Source organism: Chiloscyllium plagiosum, unplaced genomic scaffold, assembly GCF_037043375.1.
Source record: "Chiloscyllium plagiosum isolate Xiang-an unplaced genomic scaffold, Cpla_swu_hap1 HiC_scaffold_32, whole genome shotgun sequence".
Lineage (NCBI taxonomy): Eukaryota > Metazoa > Chordata > Chondrichthyes > Orectolobiformes > Hemiscylliidae > Chiloscyllium > Chiloscyllium plagiosum.
Genome location: NW_028270170.1, coordinates 31,375,058 through 31,399,560, shown reverse-complemented (window position 1 = coordinate 31,399,560; position 24,503 = coordinate 31,375,058). Strand labels below are relative to the sequence as shown.

Genomic DNA, 24,503 nt, shown 5'->3' with positions numbered 1-24,503 from the left:
ACAAGGACAAGATACTGCAGTGTGGGAAGATGAGGAAAAGGGATAAACATGAAGGATTTTGGTATGCCAGCAGCAAAAACTCAAGAGAGCAACTTTTGTGAAGTTGCGGAACACATGCTTGGATGCGTGGAGATAACCCTGAGACTTGGCAGAAATCACCTGGGCTGTGTAATACCATTCTCGGGTATTAGTCTTTAGTATTGTTGACTGTTGAGGAGGGAATGTCATGGAAACCAATGGGTGTGCGTCCAGTTTATAGCCTTGTATGAATTGCATGCCTGTTCTTAACTATTTCCTAATCAAATGGTGTGAATTGTACTTATCTAAACTAATATAGTTAGTGATTAGTTGATACAGGCTTGACTCTTGTCCTCTATGTGCCAACCCAATAACTGTTGTCGAGGGGGGTTACTGGGCAACACAGTAGTTACATTGTAGGACACAGGATAAGAGAAGAAATAATGGGGGCTTTTAAGAAAGGTATTGCAATAATCATGGGTGATTTTAATCTTCATTTTGTTTGGATGAATCAAATTGGTCTGGGGATGAGTTTGTTGAGTGTTTGGGACAATTTCTTAATATCATAAATTTTGGACCCAATTAAGGAATAGATTATTTTACATTGAAATATATAATGAGATAGGATTAATTAACAATCTCAATGAAGATCATTCTTGGACCAAGAATGATTATAACATTATAGAAAATTAAATTTAATTTGAGGGTGACAATCAGGGATCCGTGACCTCCGTCTTAAACTTAAATAAAGACAATTACAAGGATATGAAGAGAGAGTAGGCCAAAATTAATTGGGGAAATAGGTTACAATGTAAAGTGGTGGTCAAACAGCTGCAGACCTTTAAGAAGGTATTTCACAATGCTCAAAAAAGATATATTCCATTGAGAAAGAAAGGCTTTATAAAAGGATGCATCATCCTTGGCTAACTAAGTTAAGCGTGGTATAAAATTGTGGATTAAAACAAAAGATGTACAATGCTGTGAAGATTCATAGAGGACCAGAAAATTAGACAACTTTTAGAAAACAGTAAAGGCTGGATAAAAAGGAAGAAATTAGAGTATGAGAGAAAACCAGCAAAAGATAGAAAAGTAGACAGTAAATGTTTCTACAGGTATAGGAAAAGCAAAACAGCAGCTAAAGTGAGTGTAGTTCCCTTAGAGGGTGAGACTGTGGAATTGTAATGGGAAATAAGGAAATAGACCAAATATCTTCTTTCGCTTTTCACAGTAGAAGACACAAAAAAGCATCTCAAGGTTAAGAGAAAATCAAGAGACAAAGGGGTTGAAATTAAAACAATCATGATCATTAGAATAAAGTGATCAATTAAAGACTATGTCCTATGGACCTGATGGCCTTTATCCTAGGGCTTTAAAAGAAATAACTGTGAAGATAGCGCTTGCACTGGCTGTACTCTTTCAAAATTCCCCAGGATCCGGTGCGACATTTACATTCAAGAAAAGAGGGAGGAAGATTACAAAAGACTACAGACCAGTTAGCTTAATGTTTATCATTGGGAAATTGCTAGAATCTATTATTAATGAAGTTATAGCATAATAATGAGAAACTCAAACTGGAATCAAGGAGAGTCAACCTGCCTTATGAAAGAGAAATTATGTTTAACTATTTGCTAAAGTACTTGTTGGGGGTTGATAAAGGAGATAAAGGACGTATTGGTTTTAGACTTGGCAATCGATAAGCTGCAATATAAAAGGTTACTGGACAAAATTAGAGCGGGTGATTTTGGGATGAGATATTAGCATAGATAGAGTAGGAAACCGTTGGGATAAATGGATCATTTTTATTTTGGCAAAGTGTAACTAATGGAGTACATCAGGGATCAATGCTAGGTCCTCAGTTATTTACAATATATATTAATGACTTGGATGAAGGAACAGGCTGTATTGTAGGCAAATTTACTGATGATATAGGATAAGTAGGAAAATCAATTTTCTGAAGAATACAAAGGCTCTGAAAAGGAATATGGATTGGTTAGGTACTGGTTATAAAATTTGCCAGATGGATTATAATGTGGAAAAATATGGAGCTGTTCACTTTCGCAGGAAGAATTGAATGACAGAATATTTTAGAATGCTGCCTTACAGAAAGATTAGGGTGTTCTTGTAAAAGAATCATACAAAGTTAGCATCCAGGTACAAGTAACCAGAAAGGCAAATGGAAAGTTTGCCTTTATTGCAGCTGGATAGACTATAAAAGCAGAAAGGCAAAAGTGAGGACTGCAGATGCTGGAAACCAGAGTTTAGATCAGAGTGGTGCTGGAAAAGCACAGCAGGTCAAGCAGCATCCGAGGAGCAAGAAAATCGACGTTTTGGGCAAAAGCCCTTCATCAGGAATAGAGGCAGGAAGCCTCCAGAGTGGAGAGCTAAATGGGAGCGGGGGGGGCACGGTGGTGTTGGGGAGAAGCTAGCAAAGAGTACAATAGGTGAATGAGGGTGGGGATGGAGGTGATACGTCAGAGAGAAGGGTGGGGGAAGGTAGCAAAGAGTACATTGGATGAATGGGGGTGGGGACGGAGGTGATAGGTCAGAGGGAAGGGTGAAGCGGATAGGTGGGAAGGGAGATTGGCAGGTAGCAGAAAGTCCTGCTACAACTATACAAAGCATTGGCAAAACTATAGCTCGAGTATAGTGTGCAGTTTTGCCTCCTTACTTAAGGACATATACACAACAACCTTGATTATCCGAATAAGACGAGTGGGGAGTATATTGCTTGGATAACTGATTGTTCACATAACAGATTGTTCAGATAACAGACAACATTTTTATGGGACATTGAGATCTTGTTCAGATAATCTGCAATTTGGATAATTGATGTTCAGATAACAGAGGTTGTTCTGTATATTTATATTAGAAACAGTTCAGGGATATGGTTAATTCATTGGATGAAAGGTTTGTTTTATGAGGAAAGGTTGAGCTGGTTGGGTCTACACTCATTGGAGTTTAGAATACTGAGAAGTGGTCTAATTGAAACATGTAAAGTTAAGGAGGTTTGACAAGGTAGATGCTGAGAAGACGTTTCCCATATTGAGTGAATCCAAGATTGAGGGTAAGGGTCTCACATTTAAAAGTGAGGAGGGGGGAGTTTATTTTCTTGAAGAATTGTTAATCCTTATAACTCTTCCACAGAGACTAATGGATACTGGGTCACTGTCGATGTTCAAGACTGAGTTAGGTAGATTTTGATCTACAAAGAAGTCAAGAGTTATGGGGTGCAGACAGTAAAAGGAAGATAATGCCAGAATCAGATCATTCTATTGATTGCTGGATCAGGCTCAATAAGTCAAATGCCCAGTCCTACTCATGTTTCTTATACTTCTCACTTTTTTTTGTAAGTGTCAGACTATATTCAGACTATTAAGTTGTGCATTGTGAAGGTGGAAGTGGTGCAGAATGAGCACATACTTGACTGAAAGAATGTGTTGAACTAATGGTTACAAAAAATTCTTGTCCTTCACTGCACTTTTCTGTCTAGGTATACAGTTAAAGCTGAGTCGTCTGTATGTGTATTTAGCAACTGAGGAATACTCAAGAGCTTTTGATGATTAATAAACTGCAGGAATAAAACTGGACTGTTTCTAAAATTCAATAAAACAATGAGTGTATGTGATGGACTACAACTTTGTCCCATTTATTTTATGCAAATGTATATAAATATATTATATACCACTTATAGTCGTGTTTGCACTGTATAACGTCAGTGATGTATTATTTGAATTCTAAGAATAAATTACACTCACTGTCGAGGTTGCTTTACTTTTTCTAATGCATATGGATGGATTGGACAAACTGGAAACTGTACAAGTGCTGAAGTGGTATTGATTAAAGACTCCATTCAAATGTCTTTATTGTGGAATAATATTTGGGAAATGAAGATAAAATATAATTAAGAAATTCATTTGCAAGGAAATCTAGTTTTTGTTAACCAAATTTACTACTTTTAGAAAATGCAATGGGTTTGGTTACCCACAATTTTTGTCTATCCAGCGTGGATGGAAATTTAACCTAGACTTTTGCAGTATTTTTTTTTGGTTCTTTTTTTTAGGTACTTTAATGAGCACTGTGTTAAGTGAGATTGGAATGTTTTCAATGCAGTCTCCAGCTGATATCAGTCCACTGCTGCGATCTCACTCAGCAAGATCATAATGGCAGCTGGTTTGGGGCATGGAATGTATCAGTTTTGGTATTATATTAAGGAGGACTCTTTAGTATAACATGGTACACCAGTCATTATCGCCTAAGATTATTAAAACATGTCTGATCTGTGCTAGACTTTATGTTATCACTTCACACTTTGAAATAAAGTAACACATTTTCAAGATTTTTGCAAGTAGAATTGTTATGATATTCTTTTGTCTCCAAAAGAATATTTTCTCTAAATGAGTAAAGTTTTATCTCTAACAGATTAATTAAATAATCTAAATCGTAAACATACTGAGGGGAAATATCCACCATGCAGTGTTGGCGCTGTTGAGTGCAGATTGTGATGCTTCAATGCTTAGTGTGTGATATGTTCCTTCATCCCATTTTGAAATAGTTAAATGGGAGGATGGGAATGTGGAGGGAATCCTGAAAATCAAACAAAAATAAAAGGCATGCCACATTTCACTGCTCCAAATGATGAAGAGAGGAGGCAGTCCAGGGGAGGATCTCTTGGGTAATTCTGGGAATGGTAGAATTTTTTATTTATGAGCAAAGAGAGAATAGGTTCAGTATGTGCTCATTGGAGTTTAGAAGAATGCAAGGAGACATTGTTGAAGTATAGCAGAGTTTTACAGAGTTTGACAGGGCACATGTGGAAAGGTTGTTTCTAGCTTGTGGGAGAGTCTCAGACCAGAGGCTGTAATCTCAAGGCTTGCTTATATGAAAAAAGAGAGGAGAATACTTTTCTTTCTGTGGAATTCTTTACTGAAGAGAGTCAGGCTGGATTGTTAAGTATATTCAAGGCTGAAATAATCAGTTTTTTGATTAACTAGGGAAGCAAGGGTTAAAGGGATAAGGCAGGATCATGGAGACAAGGTTTATCAAATCAGCCATTATCTCCCTGTTTAGTGGAGAAGCAGGCTTGAGATGCTGTATGTCTATTTATAATTCTATGTTTTATTGCTTAATTAATTCCTTTATTAGAGGAGAAGGAGGACTCGAAAATTTATACATGTGTACTAAATGTATAATTATTACAATTTTTAAAAATTCATACCTAGTTTACATGCACAGTTATCTTAAAATGCTAAATGAAATTTTAGTCAAAAAGTATTCTAAAAAAAATGAAAATCAAATGTAATAGCCTTCTATATGACCCAGTATTACGTTAAATCAATTGTTGCTATATTGTGCATAGTGAAAGCAAGGGCTTGTTTGACTTTCATAAAACCCAGAGACACAGGGATGCAAACAGACAAAATCTCAGCTCCACGAAAGGTTAAACAACTCTCAGCTCAGCAGTCTTTATAGTTACTCCAAATTCACAGATGATTAAAAAAAGAAAATGCAATGAAAATTCTAAAAGGTACTGTAGCAATCTTTCAAATGCTGAGCCAACATTAATGGATGGGAAGTGGTGTCATTTAAAATCAGGCAGACTTCAAAGGACCAGATTATTTTTCAAATTATTTCCTAAGTGTTTTGATTTCCGCCATTAGCTGATGAAAAGACAAGTGGAACTCTGAAAGGTTTGAAACTGTAGTGTAAGGTTGTAGAATTTAATTGATCTGCATTCCACAGAAGGTCACAGCTGATACAGTCAGTCAATCCATTCAGCGTGTTTTACAGTCCTCAGGGGTATCAAGGTAACATAATCTAATTAGATGTAATTTTTTTGGAATAGCAGCAGCAAATTCTGGAAATATTTAATAGACCTGGCAGCATCTACAGAAAGTGGAGTTAAATTTTTAAGTTGGTGACCTTTCATTGGTTTTTAATATGTTTTTCGAAATGAGAACGGGCAGCAGCTTAGAGTTAGGCAAAACATACAATCTAGTTGGACACTTCTCCCACTAAATTGTCTACAGAGATTACATTAACAGAGAAGGATGTTGAAGATGACACTGTAATTGGGCTCAAGTGACAATTTCTGAAGCAAGAAAGGATTGAGCAAGTATGATGACAAAACATGGAAGTGAGATTGATTCCTTAACAAGGATGGACATAATGGAGCTCACGGTTTTTTTTTCTGCTGTTCAAAATCATTAATTATTACAAAAACAAAATCAGCCAGCCAGCCTGGGATATGTTTGGTCTTTAAAAGTCAGCTACACAATAGATAAATGGTCTCTTTGTTCAGCTTTCATTGATGCTTTCTCATTTAATATATACACTACACAGCATGTAATCATCTTAATGCAAATTTAAGGCAGTAATGTAGTTGCGGAATAAAACCAGAAATGCCTTGGAAGGATCAGCAGACCAGATAGCACCTATGGATCGGGGAACAATTAATACTACCCTCCTTTCTCCACAGTCTGACCTGCTAAATTGTTCAGTTTTCTAATTTTATTTCAAATTGTCTTTGCTTTGACGAGAAATAGGTAAGGAGCCTGACCAAATTCGCTATCCTCTGAAATGTACTGTCATGGCAGTAACTGGTTAGCAGACAGTTACTCTCCTATACTCCTGGGCACACTTATTGTGGAACAATAACCTTGTCAAGGTTTAGTTGGTATTAGACATCTTTTGAAAGTGTCACGGTTCATATGATGAAGCTGCTCCATGTTGCTGTTGGCCATGAAGGATCTATTCAAATTTAGGATTACATAGAAGAGCCATATTGGACTTGAAATGTGAACTAGGTGTCACCGGTTGTAAGTTTGCTTGCTGAGCTGGTAGATTTATTCTCAGACGTTTCGTCACCATACAAGGTAACATCATCAGTGAGCCTCCAATGAAGCATTGGTGTTCTGTTCCACTTGCAATTTATGTGTCTTGGTCTGTTGTGATGGGTAATATCACTTTCGGTTCTGTTTTTGAGAGGTTGGTAAATGGGGTCTAAATTGATGTGTTTGTTAATGAAGTTCCAGTTTGAATGCCGGGCCTATAGGAATTCCCGTGCATGTATTTGTTTAGTCTGTCCTAGGATGAATGTATGGTCCCAGTCAAACTGCTGTGTCTCTTCATTTGTGTGTATGGATACCAGTGATAACTGGGCATTTCTTTTGGCATCTAATTGGTGCTCATGTATCCTGGTGGTTAGTTTCCTGCCAGTTTGTCAAATTCAATGTTTGTTGCAGTCCTTGCAGGGTATTTTGTATGCGATTTTTATTCTGCTGTTTGTTGGTATGAGGTCCTTTAAATTCATCAGGAGCTGTCTCAGTGTGATGGTAGGTTTATGGGCTACTAAATTGCCAAGTGGCTAGAGTAGTCTGGTCATCATCTCAGAGATGTCTTTGATGTATGGCAGGTTGGCTAGAGTCTCTAGGGGTGTTGTGGCTTCTTGTTTAGGTCTGTTGTGCAGGAATCACCAGATTGCGCTTATCGGATACCTGGTGTTTCTGAATACGTTGTATAGGTGTTTTTCCTTGGTTTCTCATAGTTCCTGGGTGCTGCAGTGTCTTGTGGCTCATTTAAATAATGTCCTGATGCAGCTCTGTTTGTGGGTGTTGGGATGTTTGCTCCTGTAGGTGAGTAGCTCGTCAGTGTGTGTGGCTTTCCTATAGATGCTGGTCTGCAGCTCTCCACTGGCTTTTCGTTCTACTGTGGCGTCCAGGAAAGGGAGTCTGTTGTTACTCTCTTCCTCTTTGGTGAACTTTGTACCAGTAAGGATGTTGTTTATATGTTTGTGGGTTTCTTCTAACTTGTTGCGTTCGTGATGACAAAGGTGTCATCCACATAACGGATCCAAAGCTTGGGCAGGATTGTGGGGAGGGCTGCTCGTTTGGGTCTCTGCATAACTGCTCCTGCCAAGAATTCTGATATTGGTGATCCCATGGCTATCCCATTGATTTGTTTGTAGGTCTTGTCATTGAAGGTGAAGTGGGTTGTGAGGCTAGTTTGAGGATGCTGTCCTTGCTGATGGAGTTGGTGCTGTCTGGTGTTTGTGTCCTTGGTTCGTCGAGCAGTGAGACCAGTATTTCTTTGGTCAGGGTGATGTTTCCTTTAGCTAGGTGTCTCTCTACACAGATACTGCCAGACCCACTAAGTTTCTGCAGTACTTTTCTGTGTTTATTTCAGCTCTCCAGGATCTTGCTTTTATATGGAACCAACCAAATTGGGTTGGGATGTGCATTGGAAGGGAATTTCAAGGAGGAGTTGTTCCTGTCTATGTCCAGAAACTGGGTGAAGAAAAATAATAGCCTGGACTGTCAATATCCAGTCTATACTAACCCACTAATAGCCACACTCGAACAGCCAATGAAAAAGAAAATACTCGAAACACCCCAAGGTCTGGCAGCATGTTTGGAAAGAGAGACGGAGTTAACATTTCACCTCCCAGCCTTTCATCAGGAGAGTCTGACCATCCAGGTCAAATCTGCCAAACATTACAGAGTGCTGTACAATGTAAAATGAGGTAGGGTGAGTAGGTTTGAGACTATAAAAAATAATTTGAAATATTTTACGGGGTTCTTGCTAAAGTCTGTGAATAAAGAAATCAGGTTTTCTTCTGTAGCAGTGTTTTAATTCTGCTCACTCAAGATCAAATGAGTGTTTTTCTTATCCATTTCCTCACAAAAGGTTTAACAGAATTCTGAAATGGATTTCCTTAACTGGACTTTTGATCCATCAGGAAGTCAAGGGTTATGGGGTACAGCCAGGAAATTGTAGTGCAGAGCATAACCACATTGGCCTTGCTTTTATTGAATGGCAAAGCAAGAGACCTAAGGAGCAACTTTCTCAGCAGAGTGTGTGGAATGGACTGCCAGAGGAAGTGGTGGAGGCTGGTACAGTTGCAACATTTAAAAGGATGGGTATATGAATAGCGAGGGTTTGGAGGGATATGGGCTGGGTGCTGGCAGGTGGGACTAGATTGGGTTGGGATATCTGGTCGGCATGGACGAGTTGGACCGAAGGGGCTGTTTCCGTGCTGTACATCTCTATGACTTCTACTGCTACTCCGAATTCCGATGTTCCTCTGAAATACTCCTAATGTGATGTCTATCGGGCTCGGCAGTTTGTCATTGTGGACAGTGAACGTATATGTCCATTTCTCTAGCTGGACTTCCCCCCACTCTCCTTCCAAACTGCCATTCATTCCTGGCGTTTTGGCATTTAAACACTGCCCTGCTATAATCACCCCAGTCTCACATCAAACAGCGAGCCAATGCTGTCAGTAGCAGCGAGTGCGGAGCGCCACCTTCCCGGCAGAACAGCAATTGTAAACACCGATGCTGTCGTTTTCTCTGAGGGAGAGGGACTCCGCTTCCCACAATGTTACTGTGGTTACCAGGAAGCCAGAATAAAATATCTCCTCGACTGCAGTTAGCGCCGAAAAAGAGATACCAGTGTTTAATAAATGACACTGCTACAAGATTGAAATGGACCAGTGCCCGGGTTAATCTCGCTCACTTACAGAGCGGAGTGAGCTGGGTGGGGCGCTGGACAAGAGAACTCGGGGTTGCAATGCAACAAGTGAATTCTTGTGAACCCCCATCCCCTCCCTGCCTCAGATTGACCTGAAGGGGAACGATTTGGAGCCGCGCCCTTTGTATTGACACTGGTCAAGTCCCAGGCGATGTGAACGACAAACCGATCAGCAACTGCGATACGGAGAGAACCGCAAAGCAGACACAATACTGGAGTCTTCATTCGATCATCAAGAGGATCAGAGACGAGAGTGTGGCGGTGGAAAAACACAGCCCGTCAGGCAGCATCCGAGGAGCAGGAGAGTCGCAATTGCGAACATAAGCCCTTCATCAGGAATGCTTTTCCAGCACCATACTCTCGACTCAGATCTCCAGCATCCGCAGTCCTCACTTTCTCTGGCTGTTAGAGAGCGTGGACAGGGAACGCTGCTGTACTAAACGATAGCTGTTTCAAGGGCCGTTCACAAATTAACATGTACCTTTATTTTCCAAGATTCCACACAGCCCGAGCTCTCTGTGTAGCCCTTCTCTCCTTCTTGCCCCGCTCCCCGGGCAATGTCTCCGACCCCTGGTTGTACATCTCTCTCCTCGATCCTCACCACACACTTCATCCCAAGCCACTGGTTCTGTCTGCAGTATGAACTGATTCCTGTCGCCAGGGCTGTTGAACCGCAACACAGCTACTGACAACACTCTATATTCAAACATCCCTTTCCCCTTACCTCCAACCCTCTCTCCCATTTCACCATCACTCAGTCTCTCCATCACCACCTTCATGCCAATTCGACAGAGCAGACCAGGTCCTGGGTTAACTTCTCACCGAGAAATGACCTACAATCTGGTGTGGGTAATGGAATAAACCCCCAATCAGCGCCGATAAATCCCCCATACAGTGATCCCAGCGCAGGTCAATTGTACGGGGTCTAACTGGACGGAGCGATCTGGTTGTAAAAACAATGACTGCAGATGCTGGAAACCAGATTCGGGATTAGTGGCGCTGGAAGAGCACAGCAGTTCAGGCAGCATCCAAGGAGCAGCGAAATCGACGTGTCGGGCAAAAGCCCTTCATCAGGAATGGTTCCACTCAGACCTTGCAACTCATTCAATGAGTTACGAGTTAGTCGCCTGGACAAACATATTTGTTCACAGTTGTACGTGCAGCAGTATGTTGTTAACCCTCCTGTGAACGAGGAGCAAATTTATCACTGAATTGTTACAAAGCAGCGCTTCATTCTTCAACTTAGCAACTCCTGAAGGAGCGTCACTCCACCCGAATGGTCAACTCTGCTTTCTCTCGGCAGACCTGCTGAGTTCCTGCATTTATTTTTGTTTCCGACCTTCAGCGCCCACGGTTCCCCCCCCCCCCCCCCCCACCTTCGAAATGAGCGATTTTCCATTCTCCTCCAGCTGTTTCCTAATGTTTTTACACATGTTATGATACACTCCTGGAGCAGGTGGGACTTGAACTTCTGACCCAGGTGTGTGGACATGCCGGTGCTGGACGAGGGCAAACAAAGTCAGAAGTCACTCGACGCCAGGTTTACAGTCCAACAGCAATGTTTGAAATCACAAGCTCGAGGCACAAGCCTGTGTGGTGTGACTTCTGATTAAGAGGTAGGGACATCACCACAAAACCTTCTCCCTGTGACCCAGCCCACGGTTCTTTATCTGATTAGAGTCAAGATTAGAGTGGTGCTGGAAAAGCACAGCAGGTCAGGCAACATCTGAGGAGCAGGAAAATCGACGTTTCGGGCAAAATCCCTTAGTTCCTGATGAAGGGCTTTTGCCCGAAACGTTGGTTTTCCTGCTCCTCGGATGCTGCCTGACCTGCTGTGCTCTTCCAGCACCACTCTAATCTTGACTCTAAACTTCAGCATCTGCAGTACCACTTCTGTCTTTGTCTGATCAGTCTAGTTCCTTCTTGAATGCATTGGTCGGATCTGTCTCTACTACACTCTCAGGCTCTGCGTCTCTGGTATTATTAACCTTGGTAAAAAAATCGCACACAACACCAGGTTATAGTCCAACAGGTTTATTTGGAAGCAGTAGCTTTCGGAGCGCTGCTCCTTCACAAGTGGATGTCTGGAGCTTCATCATCAAGAGCAGCGCTCCCAAAGCTAGTGCGTCCAAATAAACCAGTTGGACTATAACCTGGTGTTGTGTGATTTTTAACTTTGTCCACCTCAGTCCAACACCAGCACCTCCACATCATTAACCATTGCCGGAGTGATTCTTTTCCCTCGTTTTACTTATTTCGTCAAACTATTTGAAAGCTGAGCCCTCTGATCCCCTCAGGAGCGGGAACACCTGATTAACCAGTACTCCGAGCTAGCACGGACAACGGAATGGTGCCAATCTCGATGCCAATGTGAGAGAAAGCTTCAGACAAAAACGGGACACCCCTCCCTACCTCCCTCTCAGCGATGGCTTCATTAAGCCAAATATATATATATATATATATATATATTTGTCTCTGTCAAACACACACATCTGCTGGAGTAACCTTTCTGTATCACAGCCTTTCATTTCCAGAGGTAGTTACTGATGATCTCGTTTCTCAATCTGCCAGCTCGCTGTGGGCGGGGTGAGGGGGGGGGGGGGGGGGGGGGAGGAATGAGGAATCGAGACAGCCAACCAGGGACAAGCTGCAAGAGATGATTTCAATGTAAAAGCGGCGAGTCGCAGAACCCAGAGGCGCAGCCTTGGGACCTGCAGTCAGTCACTGTTTATCCCCTTCACACACACACACACACACACACACAGCCTCTTAACTCGGAGCAATGGGACTGTCATAACCGGATCGCCAGCAACTCATTCCCGCGAAGTGTCCGGTCAATGAGAGGACAGTGAGACCAGCTTAGCATTTAGCGAGATGGGAACTGCGCGACTCCTTCTGCTGTTAGCCGCGGTAAGTGAGACTTGTTTGAGATTTCTTTTCCCTCCGGAGCTTATTTCGGATTGTGTTGAGGCTGCTGTCCCCCTCCACAGTAGCTGAGGGTAATAGCATGAAATAACAGGCGGTCTGGCTGCTGGGAGTGAGTGTTGGAAGCTGATATCTATAGCGTGTGTGTGTCTCTCCCCCACCTGTGAGCCCAGCCTGTGGAGGCTGCTCTGAGACGGACAGCGGAGTTTTCACATCATTTCGAGTTTCTTCGTTTTCAGGGGGACATGTGAAAATGGACCAGGTTTACTCGGGGCAGCCCAGTCCTTTTGACCCAGGTCTTTCCCCTCTGAGCGCAGAGTGGCGCAGTTTATGGGAGAGACTCGCTCTCTCATTCTCTGGAAATTAAAGCCTTCAGTGCCATCCCGGCAGCCGGGGGACCCGACAGTGTGACCCAGCCGCTCTCTGAAATCCTGCCCTCTCTCCCTCTAACAGCGCAGCACCCCCTCGGTTTCCTTCTTCAGACTGAACCGAGAGATCTGAGTAATCCCGATGCTCACTCTTGGTCGATTCGGTTTTGGTTTGGAGGGGATGTGGATTTAAAATATTCGCTCGAATTGAAAATTAAAATGACCAATTCTGCTTCTATCCTCAGTATCCACAAACGGCAAGAATCGCCTGTCCCTCCAGATTCTGAAATCCTAGTGTCAGGAAAGTTTAAGGAAGTTATCAGCTTTCCTGTCCAACCTCCAATTTCTGCTCAGTGCTCGATTTGGGAAAAAAGGAGGGCATTTTCAAAAGGCAAATTCTGCTGATATTTACCCTCATTACCTTGTACAGCACCCCCGGCTGATTCACACCGGCCAATTCTCGACATCAGAGTCCACTGACGCCTTACCATTGCCCTTACGGTTAGGACTGAGTAGGATACGTTATATTTGAATAAGGAGACAACAGGGGAGATGCTGGAAATCTGAAACTAAAACTCAGCAGGTTTGGCAGCATTTGTTGAGAGAGAGGGACAGAGTTAACGTTTCAAGTCCAGCGCACCCTCAACGTTAACTTTGTCTCTTTCTCTCCACAAATGTTGCCAGACCTGTTGAGTTTCCCCAGCATTCTCTGTTTTAGTTTCAGATTTTCAGCATCGGTTATATTTAATCATATTGCAGAATTTGAGCAGTGACAAATGGGGCTCACTCACTCACTCACTGGGATTGTGCTATCCACATTATCCCGCGGAATTTCCAAAAGGATTTATTGCTCGGAAGCACTGTCTGTCTCATCATTCTGACCAAGCCGCTCTGTGCAGCTGTATTAACGTTGATCTGAATGAAAATGTGAACCTTCAGTGTGACACTGGTGCAGGGAAAGTGTGCAGTGGAGCTCTGGGAAGGCAGGGTTTCATCTCTTGCTCTTGTTGGAAAGCAGTGTCTGAATTGTGGTAGTGCCTCGGTCGACTGTCCAGTTCGAAAAGCAAGGCGGATTGGTCACACTAGCGAGGAGTCAGAAACCGAGTCTGCGCGCTGTTATTGCTGAAGTCCGAATTCAGGCGTTTAAAAACCAAGCTATCCGGCACCTCCTTTTATTTTCCAGTCCCGCGGCTTATTTCACAATCCGGAAGAAATGTGTTATCTTGGGACAAAGGGAATAGCAGCTGACTGGGTTAATGTCACCCTCAGCGATACCGAGAGGTCGAAGGAGAAAAGAGCTGAGACCAAATGGTGAAATCTGACGCCCCCTGAAACACAATGAATAGAGAGGGATGCAGGATAAGGGGGAAAGCAGGCTTTGCTCCGAGATTTCTCTTCCCAATAGTAAGATCTAGCGAGTTTGTCATGTTTTAGCTTGTGTAACCTCATCACCAGGATTTGCAGTCAGATCCCGAACATTTCCCGGAGGGGCGAGCCGTGCACACTCCGACCCCTGCGCTCATTGCTCCCACCAGCAAGGGGCGCAATTTCAAATGACCTCTTTTCAAAACTTTCTTTTGAGTTAGATAGGAACTACTGGAAACATTGAAATAGAACGGTTCCTGAATCAATATCTCTGTCCTTTTGAAAATCAGCTCTGAAAAATGACATAAACAGAAATGACAAGCAAGTCTCCAATATAGTAGGGGACGCTGCATAAATAAGTTCAACAGAAACAAAACAGCAATTGATGGTAAAACTTAGCATCCGTGGAGATAAACCAGAGTTAATGTTTCAGATCCAGTGCCCAGCTATTAAAGTTGGATGCTTTACCTGTCAAACAATGTGTTACTTCCAGTAAATGTGCAGAAGCAGGACACAGTTTCAGAAAAGCGAGAAATCAAATAGCCACCCAGACTGTTAGGTATAAAAATCTACAGCAGAAGAAAAATGAAAGTGGTCCTAGGGGAAATAGGATTGTACATTTTGCAAGCAGGTATTTATGTAATGGTCATCTCATGAATTTCAAACAAACACTATGGGAGTATATGAGATAGTGAGTCATGGTTAAGAGGGCTGTCTGCAGCTGACATCAGTACTGCGGCATGGTTTAGAAGGCAGAGCATTTAAGAGTAAATATGTGCTACAAGCAAGTTTCCAATATAGAGGACTCCAAATAGTAGAAAGTCTGAACATACAGGTAGCTCTTCTACAACGCGACGGTTTCTTGGGCAATCCCGCATTATAGAAAAGTCGTGCTTTCGTAACAGCACTTGAAGCATTGGGGACATGATCGCGTAATAGCCAACACACACTTTAAAAGTTCGTGCTTTAAAAACAGTGCCCCAATTCGTCAATCGTGTTACAGCAAACTCGCATCGACGAAACGCGTGTTATAGCAGAATAGCCTGGAAATTAGAAATAGGAATTCTACTCTTGAGTAGGACAGCATTTCTTCAATGGTGAGAGTCCAACTATATAAAATCTAAATCGTGTAAAGAAATTAAACTATATAGTGAAACTTCCAGGTCACCTAAATTTGTAAACTTAGAGATATAGTAGTGACATAGTAGTGATAAGTTCTGGATGTAGGTTTGCTCGGTGAGCTGGAAGGTTCGTTTTCATGAAAATGAACCTTCCAGCTCGCTGAGCAAACTTATATCCAGAACCTCAACCTGAGCTACAAATCTTCTCAAAACTCGCTAGTAATGATAAGTATAATTAAACACTCAAATATATAAAATAATAATCGGTTCACTGCAAAGCATCTGTAACGCAGTACAAATACAGTGAAATTGAATTAAAACAGAGTTCGATTTGACAATCTAGCAGTACCTGTGTAATGTGGAATCTGAGCCAATCGGATAGCCTCTGTCACTTCAGTGGCCTGATCAGACAATGCCTGTTGGTTGGTGATTTAAAACTATTAAGAATACAATGGGGATACTGCCAATATGTGAAAGTTGGAGGAATGATTTTTAGGCTAGTTTGCTGTTGTTGGTATGTAAACAATTGAAGCTGGTGTTCTATCTCTCCAGATTTAATTTCTCAGCCTTGTATTAATTCAATGTTAACATTATAATGTTTAGGCACGTGTCATGGCCAGATAGCATGCAGAGAAATCCCAAAGAAAATTTTATTTTACATTTATGTTTGAATTGTGTTTCTTTAAAAATGGACAACATTGGTGGACTCGTAAAAATGTCTAAGGCTGACCGAATTGCCACATTTACAAAAGTTTCTGAATCCCTATATTGCATAGATATTGTATCTAAAGCTGACTCAAATGTCTTGGAGATGAGCTGTCTGCTGAACAAGGAAAACATGATGATCTATAATGCTAATTTGGGAACTGATGCTTTTACAGTTACCGGGTCACCTCACAATGCATTTTGATAAGGGAAACCAAAGTACCTTGATTCTCTGAATGACATTAGCAGAAACCACCCCATCACATGACTGAAAGCTGTGTTTACTGAATGGCTTAAGCACACAGTTTTGACTTAACCATTTTAGTTGCTGCCATAATGTCACAAGAAGAGCAGCTTCATGTCTTAACAGCTGGAAGTTATGCTCCCCAGCTCTCTCTCCCTCTTTTCACCTGCCACACTGGATTAATTCTGACTTTAGGAAAAAAATTGCTGCAACTTTGACTGTCATCCATCTGCATCCTAGCTACCAGGGAAAAAAAAAGCTCCACAATCAACCAACTGACAGATTCCCAATTGGACACTGAGTTACTGAAGACCAAGTCAATATCTTTGATTTTTACAAAAATAAATTTATCACTTATAATTTCCTTCCCTTCCTTTCTGCCCTTATATCCTTGTGTGAGAAAAAAATCCAATGCATTGAACTAATAAGAACGTGCGCCAAGCTAGAACCTGCCAAGTTGGGCTAGGAAAGAGGAATGCAAGAGTGTGCAGTAGAAATGAGGAGGAGAGACAGGGAGAAATATAGTGTGTATAACTATTAGTTCATAACTGACAACATCATTCTGGAAAAAAACTGAAGCTGTTTGTTTAAACATGATAAATCAGTTAAAATCTATTTAAAAATTGTAAATATTCAAAGCAATTTACAAAATAGCAATACTTTTGATTTGGTGTTTCCACTGCTGTAAGCAGTCTCTTCATTTTTGCATTAGTAAAATCAAATTGCACACACAATGAACAAACTGAACAACCTTCACAAATCTTTACTGAAACTACACTTAAAAGCGAATCAGATCTGATTTCTAACAACTATTCTTTCAAACAAATGTCATGGTGCAACAGTTTATTTAACAAGTGTTATGCTAACAAGATTGATTCCACCCAGAAAAGTACAGAGACATATATAGTAACTGGTCATTGAGAGGTAGGGTTGAAAAAAAAAACAGCCAAAACTTTAACTCGATAGAAGACATTGAAACAAATCTTGTAAAAATATTTCTTATCTGAGTCTAGTAAAAAAGAATAAAGTTGTTGTTGATTATTGTTTCTTTGGAAATAGATCTTGGCTAAATAAGAGGTACTCGATTTTGAGGAATCTGTTTTCTACTACAGTCTGATTTACTACCTTAGCTATCTTGGATCTATGATTAAGCCAAAAATGCATGGGAAGAAGCAGGAGATTGGGGCTAATTGGTAACACTTTCAGAAACCTGACAGAGAATTGATGATCTTCATCGGTATGGTACACAAAGTGATCTTTTAATCATTTTGTTTATTTTTCTTTCCTAAAAACCTGTCTTTTCATTGACTTGCTTTAGATTGGTTCTACCCTTGGTACAATAAAACAACGTTTCAGCATCGGCATATTTATCAAATAATCCAGACACGACACATTGTTTCGCGATGACTTTTAAGTTCGTAAACTGTTCAATGTTTGTAGTCTGAAAACAGATGACAGTAGTTGACATTGATGCTGCAGTATTTACTCAGGCAGGATTTTGAAATGGAAAGCAGAAATGTGAAGTTTCTCCATATGTTGTGAAGATTTCACTTCCACACCGTTTTTCTTTAAAAATAGGATTGTGTAGATCTCTCCTTGATAGCCAGCCTCCTGCCCCTCCCTGCCCCACAATGGACTTGACTTCCTATCACGCAGGGTATGCTGCAATAGATTTCACAGCAGGTATATTTGTATTGGTGGCGTGAATGTGAACAGAGTGAGTTGTTGGTTTGGGGAATGATTGAAGCTGGAGTTGAAGATAGATCAGAGGCTGAGATAGGGGAGTCAGTGATTGGGAGAGGTGTTCATTTTGGAATGGGGTTTGATTATGTGAAAGGAAGCAGCATACCTGGAAGTGATGGGCTGTGGATTACGTAGCTCTGTTCCTACTGGTCCACAAGTAGTTGTATAAAAAGACACTTCTCTGTCCCTTATAGCAGTACTCACTTTTAAGCTGATAGTTTTCCCAATACATTGGAAACCCAGTTGTCAATAGTTACATTTAAAATGGAGATAATATATCAGGCACATGATCTCATTAAAATACTTAAATGAACAACCTGCCTCATTGAAACAGAAAACTTGCTTGTTCCTAGAATAGGAAGCTTTAAGATTATTTTGGTCTGTGATTTCCATTGATGGCATCATTACAACCCACTTGACCCATATTCACTGTTTTTTTTTTGAATTAAAATGTCCTCATGGAATTTTTTTAAAAAAAGTATCACTTTCTACTTTCAATTTTCTAAATATTGTCACAACTGAGATGGAAAGAGTGTGCTATTGATCCAGTCCCACGACTCCATGAGTCACAGTATAAAATAAAAGTTTCGATATGGTCAATTGTATATTTTCTCTACAATAAACTTAGCATGAAAAGAATAATCAACCAAGTTTATTTAATAAATAAAAGATTATTGATTTGTAATAAAGAAAACATTCAATACAGATGTGGGATTGGTTAGCACACACCATTTGTAAAATTAAAATATAAATCTTTACCTCTCTGGATAATCAAATACCTTCTTAGACAAACACACCTATTCTTCAGGTATTGGATACAAAATTGATTTTTTTCTGCAGAGATTCTCTTTAAAAAGAAATACCTTTTCTCGCTAATGGTGCTTACTCTTGAAAGCAAAACAAAAAGATAAAAGGCATAGAGTGTTCCTAAGTCAATTATCTGCTATTATTGCATGTGTGGATAAGTCATTAACCACACACAGTTGTCTCTGGAGTCTTGGCAGACACAACTTGCTCATGTAGCCACAATATTTATTAACCTTGCCAGCAACAGTATTTAAAAGGCAGGAGACATGAACTAAGCATTTCTACTGTAGCAGGTTTTCCTCAACTGAAAATTTAAACACAGACTCTAAGTCTGCAAATACTGTTCAAACAGAGCAACCTTAAACTTAATGATAAAACAGTGAACTGCTTTTCCTGAAGTGAGTTTGAGCTACCAAGACCAGCAGTTATTTGGAACAATGCAGTTTCTCAGAAATATCTTGTTTTTAAATAAAGTTCCAATGTGTTTTTTTTTTAAATTGACCTTTAAGAAATACAAACTAGGCATCTCTTTATCAAATTTCCTTTATATTTGTCCTGAATTTGACATAAATTAATGTGACTGATATGGATATCTAGGGCATTAATTGTATGATGCATCAGGGTAGTCTTGCCAAGCAAGTTGAATTACAGGAAGTTTACAGCAATTGGACTGAAAGAGTAATGAGCCTCACGTGACCATATATTGTCAAGGAGACCTGAAGAGATACTGACTGTGCAAAAATGCTTTTGGACAGTCTCTTCTTGCTTGATGAGAAATTTGAGTCAAAGGATCTGTGCATTAGTGCCTTTCAAATGATATGTCCTTGCAAACTAGTGGGAAAACATAGCCAGCAAATACATTATCAGGGAGGAACCTCCTCACATTCAGTTTTATTCAGAAAAATCATACAATCATTGCCTCATAAAAAGTTGGTCTCAGGATATTCTTAGATGTGAAGTTACAACCTTATATGATTAAACACATTTGTCACTTTTGTTCAACTCAAAACTTTATAGTATAACTTCATATTATTTCTATGTCTGGAAATGAGGAATGTCACAGGAACAGGAGTTGACTACATGAGGTGTTGAGTATTGATTAAAAATTGAAGATCACCTTGGATTTATGAAGGATTGGAATATAAAACATGGAACTTCAAAGCACTGAATTTTGGTATGTTGTAGTTGATGAATTTGAAGATGCTATGGCACAGAACCATATTTACTCACACATGATTCAAGTGTTTTAATTTGCATTGCAAAAAAACTTTCAGTGAATTTTTAATGGAAGTTGCACTTTCTGTCTTGATTGCGAACAATGTTGTTAAGCGATGATTGAGACAAAACAACTTGAAAAATACTTCGATGTTGATTATGATACAAAGCCAGATAAACTCTGCATTGTGTTACAATGAGCATTCTGTTATTTGAATGAAATCATTACAGATTGTGGTGAGTAACTGCTTTGCCTTGTCATGATTCTAAAAAAAAGATACCACAAACAGGCCTTCAAAATGTTCCCACAAAATCTGGTTGCATTTTGATTCAAATGACTGCAGCCAACACCTCAGAAGAGCACTTTCTACTCTTCCAGCGCAACACTTTCATTTCCCTTCGTCCATCTGTCTATTCTACAGTGCAGCCTACATGGCAAAGACGAAAGATGTGGTTTTTATCCAACCTCACTACCCAGACCCTATTACAGTACATCCTTCTTCACTTCTGTTTTCCTTTACAGTTTCTCTTGGAGCATACATTTTCAGTTTTATCACACCCAGCCATTCTTTCTTTCTGTTCGGATTCAAAATCAAAATGTTGGTCACAGAGTTTTTCCCCTTATCATAGGTCATTGTCAATCAGTAATGATATTAATTTGTCACTTAAAATAGAGAAGCAGTGTTTCCATCTATTAGTTACATGGAAGGACATGTAGAAGCTTACTGGCTCTTTGTGAGGATCTATTGTATCAGTCGGTATATTACATTAAGAGGAGTGATTAAGACAAACAGTATGAATATAAGTTGGTTAGCCTCATAGTTACCACTAACTATTAATGGCAATTTCCTTTAATCACTTTTCAATAAGTATGATTCAAATTCTTGCAGAATGGATATGCCATTTAATAGATTTTTTAATGGTTAATTCTTCAATGAATGATGTGTCGCCCTGTTTTAATCTTGGTGGTTTTCTCCAGCAATGGATTAAAACAGGCTTTCACAGGCAATGCTTTGTGCACAATAACTTTTCTATTTGGATCTTGAGACGTTAGCCAGCACAATAACACCTCACGGAATACATTAAAGGCTATTTAGTTCAGAAAGATCACTCTGTGTTCTGCAATCTGATAAAGAGTCCCTAAGAGAAGTAAGAAAAAAGATTTCTTATGTTTTCAATAAATCAGCTACAAAATATTGAAATGGAGCTATTGCTGGTGAACCTGTCAGTGGAGAAAAACAGGAAACAACCATTCCAGATACAACAGATTAACAGTACATTTTGCCATTTTTGTATATTTCATTTGGGTAAGGCAATTGAGTAAGGTCTGGCACCTCATTTTTAAATTGGTACAATTCCAGAAGGAAAAAACTCAATTTGACTGGATGCTTCAGCTGATGTGAGGCAGAAATGTAGATGGTGTACTCCAGCCTGATATGGCAATTTACCTCCCTTTTGGATTATTCAGCCTCAATGTCCGCTAGCTGGAGGGAGAGGGTGAGATGAGTGTGAGTACTCAATGAGTTTGTGTTGCTCTTGTAGTCAAGCGTCTGATATATTATTGTGGTAATGGATGAGAATTTATGAATGTTGAGGTTTAATTACCCTCTAGACTTAATGATGCAGCACCCATAACTTATGGATCATGGCTATATTCAGTACCTAGATTGGGTTAGTTTGCTAAACAGCAATAACTAACAAACGGACAAATGGACAAATTGTCATTTGAATTAGAATTACTGCACAAAAAAATTCAACCTTCATGACCATGGTTAACAATTTCAAAAAACATTTAGAAAGTAGTGACACTTAATTTAAGATAGTTAAAGGTTATGTACAGTCTTGCAACATCAACGTGTCTTAAACCATGAAGCTCTTTGCAATCTGAAGACTGATTGCAAAATCACTGATATGTGTACATTTTTTTTAATTCAATAGTTTGAGTGGCCAGCAGCTTTCAGAGGGTGAAATTCCCTCTGATCGGATCTTGACTCCAGTCAAAGGCTGCTGATTGGCTTGCTCTGATTGACCCGTGGTTTGGTGGGTCTTTGAGAAAAGAGGCAGAATGGATCTGTCAATGAATGGCTGACCAGCTAGTAGAGGAGACCCCAACACATCAAGACTCTGCCCTTTGACTCCAAGGTAAAAGCAAGGACTGCAGATACTGGAAACCTGAGTCTAGGTTAGAGTGGTGCTGGAAAAGCACAGCAGGTCAGGCAGCATCCGAGGAGCAGGAAAATCGACGTTTCGGGCAAAAGCCCTTCATCAGGAATAGAGAGATAATGAAGGGCTTTGCCCGAAACATCGATTTTCCTGCTCCATGGATGCTGCCTGACCTGCTGTGCTTTTCCAGCACCACTCTAATCTAGACCCTTTGATTCCAAGTCCTAGACTCCACAACCAGCAGTAATAGTTTCTCTATATCCTATACGTTCCCCTGGATGTCTTGAAAATATTAATCACGTCATTCTTTTAACCTCCTGCATTCTAAGGAATACAATTTTTGTTTGCTTTCTCCTTGGAAATTAATCCTTGGAGTTCTGGTAAACACTTGTACCTAGTTCTAAATCCCTCACTTTCAGAGAACAGCCTACTTTCGCCAGCTCTGCAGGATTCTTCTTTGACTTGAAATATTTCTATTGAATCATCTGTTGTTCAAATTATCCTATTGAATAAAAGACTTATCCAAAGATATATTTCTTTCAGGTGTCCTTGACAGTCCTTCACTGTATTTTTCCAGTGTGCACTCACATCCCCAAAACAATTTGTAACTAATTAATCGTTTTTGAAATGCGGACACTCTCGCTATGTCAATAGATATGGCAGCACGTTATATGATTCCTTGACCAGAAAATTAGACTAATTAATTTGGAAGAAGCCCACCCTGTTCTGCTTTCTGTAGGACCAAGGCTCTGTCAGTTACACTGTCTCATTTCCAGGTTGAAAAGCTGTGACATCACAATCACATTGCAGAAACATTTGTGACAAATGTAGGCTTGACACTTCAGTGCGTACTGAGGGAATGCTACATTGAGGAGCTGTTATCTTTCAGATGCAATATTCAACCAGAGGCCCATCTGCTCCCTTAGGTGGATGTAAAAATATCTGTGGCAGTTATATCTTGATCAATATCTATTTCTTAATTTACATCACATAAATAGATCATCTGGTAACATAATGATATTATTGCTTTCTGCTGGAGCTTGTTCTGATCAAATTGGTTCCTTCCATTTGTACTAAAATGACTAAACTTTAAAGTACTTTGTAAACTGTAAAGTATTGTGAATATCTCAAACTTCAATATATGATATGTTGTTTTTTTCTTTAAATACATTTAAATGGGAGCTAGCCATTCTTCCGTTTTACTTGCATCATCTCTGAGCTGACTCTTAACTCCATCTACTTCCCTTGGTTCTATGAAATGAAGTATCATTGCTTGTCAAAAATCTATCAATCTCAGTTTTAAAATTACAATTAATATGGCTTCAACGTTTCCAGATTTTCACTGCCCTTTATATGAAGAAGTTCTTTCTGACACTTCCCCGGATGATCTAGCTGATTTTACGCTAATACCCTTGAACTGACAGGTCCACCAAAGAAATGCTTTCTCGCAATCTATTCTATTATTATCTTTTGATATTGTAAACACTTCAATTAGATCACCTCCTTTATGTTCTATATTCAAGTCATATACAAAAGTAATCTGTGCAACATGTCCAGATAATTTAACGTTTTCAGCCCTATAACATTCGGTACAATTTGCACAGCATTCAATCCAAGGCCAATTTACCTTATTTTAATGATGCCCAGAACCAAACATAATACTCCAGATCGGGTCTAAACAAAGCTCTGTGCAGTTCCAACATAATTCACACCCCTTGTTTGGTGGCATACTTGGAATAACGGCCAGAAGTCTCTTCACCTTTACATTTTTAGTTTGTCCCTGTCTGTCAGCTTCTAGTAATTTCTGAATTTGAAACCCTTAAATGGCTTTGTTCATTGACAGCTCCTAACTTCTCAATATTTAGGTCAAGTACTTAGTTTCTTAGGCCTACATGTTATTACCATTTGAATAGATAGAATTGGCTTCAGTTTACTGTCTGATCCTGAAGGCAACCCCTGCATCGTACAATACCAGATTACATCCTTCTATTTCTACATTTGGGGGGGTTGAACCTACAGATTCTGATTCAGAGATGAGATTACCACCCAGTGAAGTAAACGGATACTTTCAATGCATTCACATTATATTTCAAACAGTTAACTTCAAACTTCCTCACAGTAAAGTCACTGCCAAACTGAAGAATCTAACCAAAACAGCGAATAAATTAATATTCCATTACCAGATGATGTAATATGATATGGTATCTGGACTTGGAAACTCAGTTCTTCATAAATATGTAGCTGTTCAAACCTGATCCCTTCTCGCCTCTTAATCTGCTGTAGATGCAATGATTTTTAAAA

The 24,503-nt window shown here is 40.1% G+C and overlaps 1 protein-coding gene and 1 long non-coding RNA gene across 3 annotated transcripts in view; one reads left to right on the top strand and one right to left on the bottom strand.

The window, feature by feature from the left end:
* Positions 1-11,240, bottom strand: part of LOC148141790 (uncharacterized) — a 41,430-nt gene extending 30,190 nt beyond the window's left edge. For both annotated transcript variants that reach the window (XR_015752445.1, XR_015752446.1), the window contains exon 1: positions 10,028-11,240. This is a non-coding gene — a long non-coding RNA (uncharacterized LOC148141790). The remainder of the gene's footprint in view (positions 1-10,027) is intronic.
* Positions 11,241-12,238: 998 nt separating this feature from the next.
* LOC122539962 (tumor necrosis factor receptor superfamily member 16-like) overlaps positions 12,239-24,503 on the top strand; it is a 182,791-nt gene continuing 170,526 nt past the window's right edge. Inside the window, exon 1 of the mRNA XM_087977886.1 lies at positions 12,239-12,456. Coding sequence (XP_087834012.1) covers positions 12,421-12,456 — 36 coding nt within the window. The 5' untranslated portion in view covers positions 12,239-12,420. The remainder of the gene's footprint in view (positions 12,457-24,503) is intronic.